Source organism: Gymnodraco acuticeps, unplaced genomic scaffold (assembly GCF_902827175.1).
Source record: "Gymnodraco acuticeps unplaced genomic scaffold, fGymAcu1.1, whole genome shotgun sequence".
Lineage (NCBI taxonomy): Eukaryota > Metazoa > Chordata > Actinopteri > Perciformes > Bathydraconidae > Gymnodraco > Gymnodraco acuticeps.
Genome location: NW_022992140.1, coordinates 334,673 through 347,681, shown reverse-complemented (window position 1 = coordinate 347,681; position 13,009 = coordinate 334,673). Strand labels below are relative to the sequence as shown.

The window sequence follows — 13,009 nt, the reverse complement described above, 5'->3', positions numbered from 1 at the left end:
ACGGGAGACACGTATTTTACTGTTTTAATGGCTTATGAAGAGCACGAACACGACATTTTAGTGTCATTCTTGACAGCTCTCTCATCTGCACCGCACATAAAAAAGAAAAACTCACCCAGACTGCATTCTTTGTACTGTCTTAAAACCTTTCCTTGGAAAAGTGTATGCATTGTAAGGTGTCCTTGGGTGCTTTGAAAGGCGCCCCTAAATAGAATACATTATCGTTATTTATTATCTGAAACGATGTAATCACTTTTAAAACTTTTCCCAGTTACTTGCCCCATGCATTCGGCAGCAGCAGGCCATTCAGTTAGATTTGATCCCGTTATGAATGTCATAATTTCGACAATACATAAATGCTACATAAACGTTATCTTCCACGTTTTATCTAAACATCTCCGTTTCTACCTTCCAATATGTTTTGAAAGAGAACTCTCTCTCTCTCTCTCATCTGCGTGCGGGGCGGGGCCTCACGGACACGCTGCATCTCTCGCTCGCAGATACGCTGCAGCGCTGTGCACACGGTTCTGCCGGTAATGAATATTACATTGTGAGGAAACTTTCCACCAATAATTCCAATAAGTATTCACTTCAGGTTTACGAAAGTAACTGCACTCAGTTTACTCGTTTTTTCAAATGTAACGCCAGCTGAATGTACTGATTTTTTTTTTTTTTTCTTTCTTTTTCTTCCGATTACGTAACACCGTTACATGTATTCCGTTACGACCCAACCCTGTGTAAGGGTCGAGTGCAAACGTTTTCGTTAAAAACTAGTACCTGAGTGCAACGGAAGTTGAAGCTCCTGTGGCGGAGTCTTCCAGAGCCTGGAGGCGAGCATCGATAGCTATCATGGAGCTAGCCAGGGATTGCAGGGAGCCGGCCGCGCTACTCTCCATAGGGGTGTGTGACGCTCCCGGACTGGCGAGCCTGAGAAGGGGTGGATTTTTTGGAGGGGGACGGGATCCTGGAGGGCTCGACTTCCTGCCCTTTTTTTACCTCCGCGGCTGCGGCCTCGTCCTGCTCTCTGGGAAGCTGGCTGGAGCTGCTGCCCCGGACTGGGGAGCTACGCTGGAGACCTGGTCCGAGAGCTATCGCCGCTGAGAGAGAGTGAGGCCTGGGGCTGTGGGAAAGCCCTGCTGCAGGAGCCGGGCGATGAGGAAGTCTTCCTCTGTTGATAAGCCGCTGTGGGGAGCCGAACCGGGATCGGAGACTTCCAGAGAAGGTTCGTGTTCCGAATTGTCCGAGTTGGACATCTTGAGCTAGTTGTTTCTTACGGTTTTTCTCACGAGAAGCAGTATTGTATTGCAACTACCATTGCGTGTGATCATCTGCAATGACAACTGACAGGGAGGAAGAGCAGGTATTTAAGGCATTTAGCATGTGCAGCGATTGGCTGCTGAGGCATGACGCCCTCATATTTAATGAGGGGGGAAGGGAGCCATAGAGTGACGTGTGAGTGACTCGAGTTAGGTCTTCCTTATTGAACTTGCGCTAAAGCTTTCATTTGTCAGCAGTGTGTGTAGTTTCATGTGTTTTTAAAAGCTCAGTTATTGACTTCTTTCTACAGGTGTACATGTGCAAATTGCGCCACGATGCCTTCTGAACCGGAGAATGTGCTGCATGGAGATACCACAGGTAACATTGTTGATAGCTTCACTAAGTTGTCTGTTTAGAGAATGCATTTTTAACATGTCATTCAATATGTTTATCACACTAGGTGTCAAGACGGATGCAGGAACTTGAGGACTCTGTAACCTGTATGGTGGACCATCCTGGATTGGAGCCTGTGTGCCTGAATGTGTTCTCCCTGCAGAATGCATTGAATATTTACAGAGCTGAACATGGTGGACTACAGTTGAGGCAAATAGAGCAGTGAGTGGTTTGTTTCTTTTGACTGAAATTGTAAAACGAATGCTAATATTGTTCATGGAAATAAATACTGGTGTATATGGCTTTATGCAATCTTTCATTGTACATGTACTATTATATATATATATATTATTACACAGCAATGGCATAACACACCCATGTGTACGACAAAAAAAGTCCACACACAACCTTATGCTTTTGAAATCAGAATATTCTTTACCCATCCAAACATGAATAATCACGACACATTTGATATCAACTCGGAACTTTATTGTCAAAATCAACGGTTCTTTGAACCCATAAAAAAAAAACGAAATGTACTTGTATTTTGTATAAATTACACAATATTTTTTTTTAATGATTGCAGGCGTCACAGGTATCTAGCCTACAGAAGCTTTGTGAGCTGGTGCTGGGGCTTCCTTGGACGCAGGATCAGAGTGGTGATTCCGGCCTGCGTTGTCCTCAGGATTCGCAGAGAGTTTCCTGATCCGCGAAATGTGTATGTTGGGTTCAGATGGCAGCCAAATTGAACCGTGTAGCATACCCGGAGATGACCTCCTCGCTGTCAGGTCGCTCATATTGGGAACACAGGTCCTCTGGGATGGGTATCTTCAGAAGCTCCTGTGTGAATGGTGCAGGGTCCACAAAGACTTGGTCGAATATGAGGTCCATCAAGTTGGCCACGTAGCCTGTGCAATATTTAAAAAAAGCACAACAAAAAATGTGGTTTAGATATGCATGTAAAAAAACTGAAAGTTCTTTCTAATTTTTGTATTTTATATTTGTAAATAGTTGTATAATAAATATTTTAAACACTTACGGAATGTGGGGTCAGTCTTTACTGGTTTTGCTCTGCATTCTCCCTTCCTGGCCTTTGGGAACTGCAGTTTATATAGAGGGTTTCCAGTGGATGTAGTGGCTTGTGCACGCTCAGCGTTTTCATTGTAGTGCAGGGCTGCCAGGTACAGTCTTTCATTTCCGCCATGAGGAGAAAAAAAAGTAAATAATAGCAAAGAATGTACAAATTGTCACTAATTAGTAAGTAACTATGGTTTATTTTACCTGCACAACATTCCAAGAAATGGAAACACAACATTCTTTGGAGCAAAGCGCAGAATGACGGCATGGAATGACTCCAAAGATTAAGTCTGGTGGTGTGGGCTGAGTTTGGCCACAGCTTTCAAAATCCTCTTGGTTGAGAGAATTGTCTCCAGCTTGTGAAAGGTTCCTAAGAATTTGAAAATCAAAGTCATATTTGAATTGGCATGCTTTATAGATTGTGTCTGACAACATCCTGTATTCAATAGTTGTCCCTTACAAATATTTATAGAGGAGTAATGTAATATGGTTTATGAACAACATACCTGCAGCCATCCATTGGTATTGTGCAATGCGCAGTGGATGAAGGCACTTAGGGAACCATTTGGCCACTCTCTCAGGCCCGGTGGTGGAGGTTGCTGCAGTCCAGTATATGTGGTTTCTTATACTCTTCACCCACCCTCGAAGTTTTTCGCAGTCCTTCTTTTTTGCAGCCTTCTCCAGTTGCTTAGAAATCCCTAATAAATACATTTAACATGTAGTTAATATACATACAAGTTTACTCAAAATATTATTATATTATTATTATAGAAATTAACATAAATAAAAATACCTTTTTCTATGTGCCACACATCAAAGAATTGGGTGATGCTGCTTTCCCTTAGGAATTTCTGAATTTGCAGATGTCTGTCCGTGACAATACAGTCCAGAGTCACACCACGTTCCTTTAACAACTCCAGACTCCTTTTCAGGCCCTCTAACTCCATGTGGTAGCTTCCACCAACCTCATTGCTCTGTTATGACACATACAAATAACCATTGATACACACATTTTAAATATAACGTGCAAACAGTGTTAAAGAAAAAAACATTGATATTTCATTTCACCCCACTTACCTGAACCAACTGGAGGTCAACGACTTTGTTGTTCTTCAGGTCCATCATAGTGTAGCTTCCGAACTTTGCATAGTGGCCTGTGAAAATATGTTTTACAGTAATTACTTTTCTCTGCGGATGGTGAATTTGTATTTTTGCTTGTAGTGTTTAGCATATGTTTTTCAGGAACCATTAATTGAATATATCACACATAGTGAAACCCCTTTCTGAAATGTAAAATGTGAATTATATAAAAAATACATACCTGGAGAGTCAGCCCTCATATCACCACCAACTATCACTTTCTCCTCTGCATGGAGCTTCTGTAGCATGCCTTCCTGTGATTTTTGCCAGTAAGAAACAATCGCTGGCTCAATGAACATCCTGGCATGCCTTCGGAAGGTGTTGTATTTGCATAGCTGCATATTCATTGTTTGAAGACCTAATGGTTGAAAGAAAACCGCAAGAACACATTTTAATCTCAAAGATCACCTGTAGATTTGTTGACGAGTCGATGAGGAGAACCTGGAAAGTGCAAATGAGCTGCCCTTTTTTAAACAGGGAAAGAGCTGAACATGTCATTATTTTATGTCATCATTTTCTCACTCTTGTTATTGTTACCTTGTCCTATCGTATTCAACAACAACATTTGCATTTTCAAACATTGGCAAAACAATCTTCTGCAGTTAATTTACCTTTGAAAGTTTGTAGAAAGATGCTCTGTTGACATATGTTGCAACTGATAGCTGCAGGTTTCCAACTGGAGTACTCCCAAGAACAGGCTGGCTATTCCAGTTTCTTGTAAACTGACAATGGGGGCACAGCTGCTGCACTGATATGAATGTACCGATCCTTCTGGTTTGTACATTACACACACGCTTGCACACAGGACATGATTCAAAAAGCTCCATGAGGCAGGTCTCATACACGATGTATGTGTTGATCGTCTGGGGGGGGTTTTGTTCTTGACCACTAAAACAAAAAAATAGAAGTTAATATCCATCACACAGATTGTTGCTTTAGAGATCTTTGGTGTTTCCCTATTATCAATGTTTGAATTATATACAGCAAAAAATACAATACATAGACAAACTCACACATAGTGATATTTCAGTAACTTACGACATGGCTGTTGTTTCTGTAGCATTTGTTATGGATTCTGCTGGATCATAAGTTGCATCCTGGCCTTCGGAAAACACCAAAGAAGAGCTTCCCTCAAATGGATCTTCGTATTCCTCTTCAAGATCCACACGGGGCCTCTTTGGTGGTCTCTTTAAGGGGGTGGATGTTAAAAAGGGCACTGGCACTTCCAACGGAAGTGTTTCGACACCAACGTTTCTGCAGGGAATTTTAGCCTGGACAGCTGTAACATAATTGTATTTGACATTAAAAACAAAACAAAAGATAAAACAAAAATATTTTACAACAATTAGAAGCACACAAATTAAAGGCTACAACATCAGAATGTCAAGATGTATCCAGAGAACATTTGAAAAACGTGCTTCTAACCTGTACTTCGATGTGAACCAAGAGTCCTCGAGGATAGCTGTGTACGAACAGTACGGTACTTGGGTGGGTCAGTCTGACATGCAGAATCTGTCATCACAGGTAATCTGCTGGTAGCATGTGAGGTGCTGGCCTGTAAAGAAGAAAACAAAATCATCTCAATTTAGCATTCAGGATGAGAAAATACTATTTGGATAAATATCGTCTGAAATCCCAAAAGATGGGGGCTAAAACTCTCTATTTAGCAAAGCTCTTTGCTTAGCCTTTTCCAATCTGAGTTAGTTTTGAACCGTAACGTGCATGCTGTGTTTCTGACTCAATATAGATGATGTGTTGGAGAGGGGCTGAGCTCAGTAGACTGACTGTAATGAGTGCTAGCCACTAATTAGCCTGTTGCTAGGTAAGGCCTCGTCAACAACAACAGACCAACGGGGCTTTAGTTCTGTTTTACTCATGGTGTGTGTCCCCCCTCACATACATACACACAGTGTTGTATCCTAACACATCCCCATGTATATTCATGTGCGTAAACAAGTAAACATACAAAAGCTTTTACATATAACGCTGGAAAAAACGGCATGTCTCATTAGCGTAGCGTAGCTTAGCTTACAGATCTGATCGTTCTTACAGACTACAATCACAAAAGCTTTTACATATAACGTTGGAAAAAACGGCACTTACCTACAGAAGTCTAGCCACAGATTATTTTCTTTTTCCACTGATGGCATTGCATGCAGTCCCCTGTCCCGAGTCTTGCAGCCAACAACAGCACAAAGTTTAACTCGCTTAGACATCCTGGCAAGAGCAGACAAAAACACAGATGTGACTGGAGTTGATTTAGCCTGCCGATAGCCTATATGCGAATGAGAGGTTTGGCAATGCACGTGGCCGTGGCTCATTCCCCTGATAGGTGGAGAGTTGACCAATAAGCGGAGCACGTCTCTTTGTGACGTAGGAAAGTGTTGAAATCTGGATCCGTTTTTTTCAGATCCGTTTCAGCCACTTTTTTAGAGATTTGGCGAAGGAGGAAAATAGAGAGGGTTGTGTTTTCTGACACTTGGTGAGTTCCCTGGAACACCGGGGACACATATTCATGTATAAAAGACGTCCAAAGGTGCATTTTGCATGATAGGTCCCCTTTAAATTAAAGAAAAACAGTTCTATGATATAGTTATTCTTTTAGATACACCTGCATATTCTGCGACTTACCAGATGGCAAAGAAGCAGCTACATACATTGTAATATAGCATATTAAAGATAAAGGCTAAGGTATGCAGTATTTACAGTAGTGACAAGCATTTTAACACTGATGTAAACGTTACACTATTGATTATTGAACATACTTTAGACAGCATAAACTGTAAGGCAATACAATTAAAGGCCTACAACTATAAATTATTGAGGGGATGTAAAAGGAATAGCATTTTAATGACTATCATTATTAGCCTATTACTACAAGCAGGGCAAACATTGGCTCACCTCAACAGATATAGTAGATGATATATAGCAGGTGATGTAACTCTTTCCAAATGTCCCTGATTTTAAGGTGGGAGTAACGGTAATAATTGACGTTAACTCTAAATGTAACTATTGATTAGCAAACAAACGACCTTGCTATCGTCTAAAAGTAAGCTATCAAGTTAAAACTGTTCCATCAATGGTAACTACAATACATTTTTTGACTTTGTTTAATCATCATCACATTAACGTTACTGTACCTTTGTCTTTCTCCCGTTTGTCCTCCTCCTCTTTTCTTTTCTTTCTTCCCTGGGCCCCAGATAACTTTGTTCTTTTCGACATGCTAATTACCGTCTTTGTTTTCTTCTCCCGAGTCACAGCAGGTCAAAGGCGGCGGGTCAAGTGTCAGTCAGTGACACCCGCTCCCCTCGCTCCTTGAGGACATAAACAGCCTGCGGGGCTGGGGCAGTTCAATTTACCTGAATTAGGTGGGGGGGGGGGGCGCCATAGTGTATGGGCTCTGTACACAATATAGACGTAGTTCTGTTAAGATAAGATAATAAGATGTACTTTGTTGATCCAAAATCGGGAAATTGTTTTATTTATTTTTTAAAAATCACAATTACATTTTTTTTTTTTTTAATAATATATATTTCCCCCAATTTTCGGCGCCCCCCTGGCTTGATGCGCCCTTAGCATTCGCCTATACTGCCTATGCCAAGGGCCGGCCCTGCCTGCGGCACAATATATATCAAACAGCAAGGCCAACAGCATTGCGTAAAGACGCACACTTATCGCAAATACATACACAAATAAAGGGCAACATAGAAGCCACTTTGAAACATTGTGTGCGTGGCAGCACAAACACTGGTAAATCACGAGCAAGGCACACTGGTTAAGTATGGCAGCTTCCTCATCGTTGCACTCGGAGAGAAATAGTAGAGACGGAGACGATGAACTGTTTAGCCCGCCTTGGGCATGGTTTATTTTCCTATGCACTGCACTCGGACATGAGTGAATCGTGGTCACCTCTGAGAGGGAGTTGGTTGACAGCTAAAAAAGCTATAATATCAACGACAGCTGACACGTAATAACGGTTCCGTGCAGCTGATCTGAACCAAAGTACTCATTTCCTTATTTGTTTCCTCGCGTATCTCTCTCTCCACAAACTCTCACATGAAATGTGTTCTTTTGATGCGGCATGTCTTAGCAGTCCTTTATCAGTCTGTAATGCGTGTTTCCAGTGGCAAACACCTTTGACAGTAAAAGCTGCATCAGGTGAAGACGTAGGCCTATTTACTTTAAAACTTTCTACAGGGGAAACAAAAGGCTGCGTCTGCTTTTAACGAATATTCAAGCCATGGTCTGTTGTTGTACCGTGCAGCGGCAAAAGTGCGCTTCTTTCCTGAAAACAATCTCCCTGGAAAACGATCCAGTTTCACCTGGTTGGGTTTATTCACCCCAAGATCATCTGGGGCTGTTGGTCTTTGAGCGGTTGCTGTAATAGTACCTGTTGATATGCTGCAAGGTAGCGTCTGTAGTGGAGGCACCGGCACGGAGCAGGAGGAGGAGGAGGATGCTGGCGGGTGTGGTACAGGGTGTGGCAACGCAGGTGGTGACTGTAGGGGCACAAGGAGCTGTGCCTCAGAGGACAGCGTTGGTGGCGGCCGCCTTGATGAGTCAAGGCTTGGGCTCGCTAGCTCAGCCCCGGGGTTTACCGAGGTCAAGCTTGTGACATTAAGGCGTGCTGCTGCAACGGCAGGTGCAGGGTCGCCAGCAGCACCATCGGCTGCAGTTCTTTCATCGCTATTTCGTTTTAATAAATCCTTAGACCTTTGCAGCCAATTTCTGATGACCATTCTGTAATTCAAACAGAAATGGGAGTCTACAGAATGCACAATAAACAATAAACAAATCCAGAATAGGCGGCAGAGTGTGACGCTGTGATTGGTCTAAATGTGGACGAATCACAAATCACAACAGACACATGCATTTATTTGACGTAGCCTGCGATTTTTTAGTTACTATCTGACATCACATACATCGTAGCATAAAAGTTCAGTTTATTTATAATTAAAAAATATATATTTTTAAAAAAAAAATGTTATAAATAATAAAAAACTTGTTTATTGGGGGAGGGCAGGAATTTCAAATGGGAGGGCCTGGCCCTCCCACGGCGCCGGGCATGAGGAGAGTCCTCCCCTGTCAGACTGAGGGCCTCAGGTGAGCAAAGGACTCTCTGAGTGCTTAGAACGGTTTTGTCACAAATTATTCAAAAGATTATTTCCGAGGCACACCTTCATATGATCATTATAGTTATACAAACAATAAGGGAATAAATGAAAAACAGGTATGAAATACTCTATGGCAGTAAAACAAGAATACAGTTTAAAAGGGGAGTGATTTGTAAAATATCCATAAAGAAAAAGAAAATCTGTTTACAGTTCTGTTTCAAATGAGTGCTGAGAGAGGTATCCATAGATCTCTTCATGTTGCTCTCAAAGTGCACCAGATTGATGCTTTCAACTTCAATATTTAAAAAAAAATCTTCTCGGGGGACCCCCCTAGAGGAGGTGAGGACCAAGTGGAGGTGAGGACCCCCCTAGAGGAGGTGAGGTCCGCCGCCCACTCATAAAAAATAGCACTTTACCCCTGCCTATATGCCGTGAGCTGATTATGGAGCCTTCATTGTAACAGTAATTCAGATGCAATTAGCCTATAAAAGGCCTCAAATTGGAAGCACTGTCTGGGCCGTCTTTTTCACTCAATTCTGCAATAGGTAGATCTCGCCTTTCACCTAGGCCGAGGTCGGTGATCTTGGGCTTAAAAAGGTTGGTGACCACTGGCCTAGAGTAATGAGTTATTTAAGGTAAGATGGCGCCTGCCCATTAAGGGCTTTGTAGGCGAGAAGAATCATTTTAAATTATATCCTGTGTTCAATAGGGAGCCAGTGTAAAGCAGCCAGAACAGGAGTAATGTGGTCCCTTTTCCTAACTCTGGTTAGTACACGAGCTGCAGCATTTTGAATCAGCTGAAGCGACTTGACTGACTTCTTGGTACACCCTGATAATAAAGAGTTACAATAATCCAGCCTTGAAGTAACAAATGCATGGACTAGTTTCTCTGCATCGTTTTGTGGAAAGATATGCCTAATATTGGCAATGTTTGATTTTATGTGGGCGTTAAAGGATAAATCCTGATCAAATATAACACCAAGGTTCCTTACAGTCTCACTGGAGGCCAAATTAATGCCATCCATAGTTAGTATATCTTTAGATAGTTTGTTTCGTAGATTCTTCGGGCCAAGTACAATAACTTAACGGTGGAGTTTCTCAGGCTCCGACAGCAACTTCATGAGCGGCAACTTCGTAAGGCACTCGTGAGTGCATCTTGTCGAATCGTGTCATCTTCGTGTTATCATCGGTGCCATCGGGCATTCGCCTTCACTCTGATCGGGGCGAATGCCCGATGGCACCGATGATAACAAGATGCCCTCACGATGGCCTTACGAAGGGCAAAATTGACTCACAAATTAAACACGAAAATGAACCTTCTCAAGGTCCTTCTGCAATTTGTTGGCATGCCAAAGATTTTCCCACCGCTCACGAAGTTGCTGCCGGAGCCTGAGAAACTCCACCGGCGGTCATACGAAGGCTTAAGATGCCCTCACGAATGGCCCGATGTTGCTACGATCACAGCCGAATTTGAACATTTCCTTTATCGTGTGTCCATCGGGTTGTTTTATTGCACAACAAAATCATGTAAACATATTATGTAAATAACCCAATTTGTGTTCTGTGAAACTGAAAAGGATATAATATATTATTTTTGAAGGACAGTTGACAAGAAGTTATTGTTGTTATGGAAACAACATTACGGAGAAAACGTAATATTTTCTACATATAAAGACGGAGAAAGTAAAGAACAAAGTCTGAAGATATCAGTACAGTATCATAGTACTGTAACACAATTGTTTTTGGTACTTTCATTGCAGTTGTATGTCTTAAATGTAATGTAAATGTTGCCTTCGTGTGTGGTTCGGGGCCATCTTCGTGCGAAATTCACAATTCCATATTCGTGTGTCCATCGGGTGTCAATTTCGGGACAGTGTGTGACAGGGGCTTTAAGGATAAATCCTGATCAAATATAACACCAAGATTCCTTACAGTCTCACTGGAGGCCAAATTAATGCCATCCATAACTAGTATATCTTTAGATAGTTTGTTTCGTAGATTATTCGGGCCGAGTACAATAAATGTCAGTTTACACTATATTATTCAAATATAGCATGATAGATCCACTTTAATGTACAGACTCCTGTGTCCCCCCATATGTATAATGTGTATCAACAGTCTTTCTAGTCAATAGTTTACTGATATTTCTTCCATGTTCACTCTGGTGTGTTCAGAGTAAAGAGAGAGAGAATGTGAGCATGGCGACCAGACAGGGAGAGTGTGCGCTGGTGACATGGAGGTAAGTCAGAAAGGAGCTATATTGATGGTTAAGACAGAATAATGACAACATAGCAGTCTAATGTTAATGTTCATTTAAGATGAGATCATCCTCATATGTATTTCAGATAATACCATCAAGCAGGGAGAGTGAGTTTGACAATGAGAGAGAGAGCAGCCAGGCAGGCGAAAATGAAGGTACAGGAAAGGAAGGGGAGGAGCTTGGACTTTGACCAAATCATCCAAATGTGAAAGTCATACCCAGTCAAACCCTATCAAATAGAATACTCTACTTTCAGGAGAAGTGGTTTGAAGATCATACATGGCTCCATTACAGCCCCTCTGTAAAAGGGGTCCTCTGTTTCTATTGTGCTAAATACTTTGCAGCACAAAAGTCTAAGCTTGCGTCAAAAGCAGATTCAGCGTTTGTCAAGACTGGTTTTAACAATTGGAAGAAGGCACTGGAGAAATGTAGTGTGCATAAACACAGCCAGTGTCACAAATTAGCTGTGATGACTAGGATTCAGGAGCCAGAGCCTGTTAATGTGCAACTTTCACGTGAGCTTGAAAGACGGCAGCAACAAGCAAGAAGAAATCTGATGAAGATTGTTGAGGGTGTGAGGTACTTGGCGCGGCAAGGTCTGGCTTTTCGAGGCGATCAGAAGGAGAGTGGGAATTTAAGCAGCTTCTAAAGTACAAGGCAACGGGCGATGCAGAGCTGACCTCCTGGCTAAAAGGTCCCCTCGATTTCACCAGTCCGGAATTGCAGAACGAACTGTTGAAGGTGATGGCCAATACAATCATCAAAGAAATTGTGTCGGAAATAACATCAATGCCAGTGGTCCAGTTCGCAATTATCATTGATGGCACCCAAGATATATCAGGAGTTGAGCAGGAGTCAATATGTGTGCGCTCTGTAGATGCAGATCTACAACCAAAGGAAGAATTCCTGGGAATCTACCAAGTGTCATCAACAACAGGGCAAAATATAGCCAAGATGGCATGTGATGTGATGACGCGCCTACAGCTTCCTCTGTCTCAACTCCGAGGACAAACTTATGATGGTGCCGCAAACATGACTGGACGATTGCAGGGAGTACAAGCCATTTTAAGGAAAGAACAACCGCTGGCTGTGTATTGTCACTGTGGTCCCCACTGCGTGAACTTAATTACGCAGGCTGCCTGTGGAGCCTCTCCACTAGTAAGAGATGCAATGGGTCTGGTCCATGAATTGGGGGGCTTCTTTAATCAATCTGGCAAGTTCAAGTTGATTTTCCAGAATATCACAAAATCAGAGCATGGTTCAACTTTCACCTCATTGAAGCCTCTCTGTCCCACCAGGTGGACTGTACGTACCCCTGCCATCTGCTCAGTTCTCAAGCAGTATGAGTAGAGATGTCCCGATCACGTGATCGGGGATCGGAGCCGATCACGTGATTTTCAAAAGATCGGAATCGGGAGAAAAAAATCGGGGATCGGGATTTAAAAAAAAAAAAAAATACAATTATTTTTATTTAATGTTACAAAACAAAAATGACCATGTTCACGTCTTAAAGTCATCCTGAGGACTTAGTTTTGGTTTAAAATTACACAACATCATGTATGTGTTGCTTTCTTTGGGCTTGTTCAGACCTGGTTGCTTATTTCTCTCAAATCTGGCAACAGAGTGGGCGCAGTGTCTAATAGTAGCAGTAAGCTAACGAGAGGCTACGTTCAGCTGGTGACTCGGGAGTCGGGACAGAGAAAATGTCAGGAGTTTGGAAGTATTATAAAATTGAAAGCGAAGGCAGTGTAACAGCCAGATGCAATGT

At 42.2% G+C, this 13,009-nt stretch overlaps 1 protein-coding gene across 1 annotated transcript; it reads right to left on the bottom strand.

The window, feature by feature from the left end:
- Nucleotides 1-2,990: 2,990 nt before the first annotated feature.
- On the bottom strand, nucleotides 2,991-5,449 carry LOC117538301. The gene is made up of 8 exons (XM_034203903.1): nucleotides 5,293-5,449; nucleotides 4,906-5,146; nucleotides 4,479-4,755; nucleotides 4,049-4,225; nucleotides 3,805-3,881; nucleotides 3,521-3,701; nucleotides 3,234-3,425; nucleotides 2,991-3,097 (listed from the first exon to the last, which is right to left on the bottom strand). Exons 4-8 carry the CDS (start codon nucleotides 4,212-4,214, stop codon nucleotides 3,012-3,014), a joined length of 702 nt encoding a protein of 233 aa, XP_034059794.1. The 5' UTR covers nucleotides 4,215-4,225; nucleotides 4,479-4,755; nucleotides 4,906-5,146; nucleotides 5,293-5,449; the 3' UTR covers nucleotides 2,991-3,011.
- Between the last annotated feature and the right edge of the window lie 7,560 nt (nucleotides 5,450-13,009).

Coding starts and splice junctions, on each gene's coding strand:
- LOC117538301 (XM_034203903.1), bottom strand. CDS start 4,214: ATGAATATGCAGCTATGCAAATACAACACCTTCCGAAGGCATGCCAGG. Junction 3,702..3,804: donor TTGACCTCCAGTTGGTTCAG/GTAAGTGGGGTG, acceptor GTGTCATAACAG/AGCAATGAGGTTGGTGGAAG. Junction 3,426..3,520: donor TGTGTGGCACATAGAAAAAG/GTATTTTTATTT, acceptor TGTATTTATTAG/GGATTTCTAAGCAACTGGAG.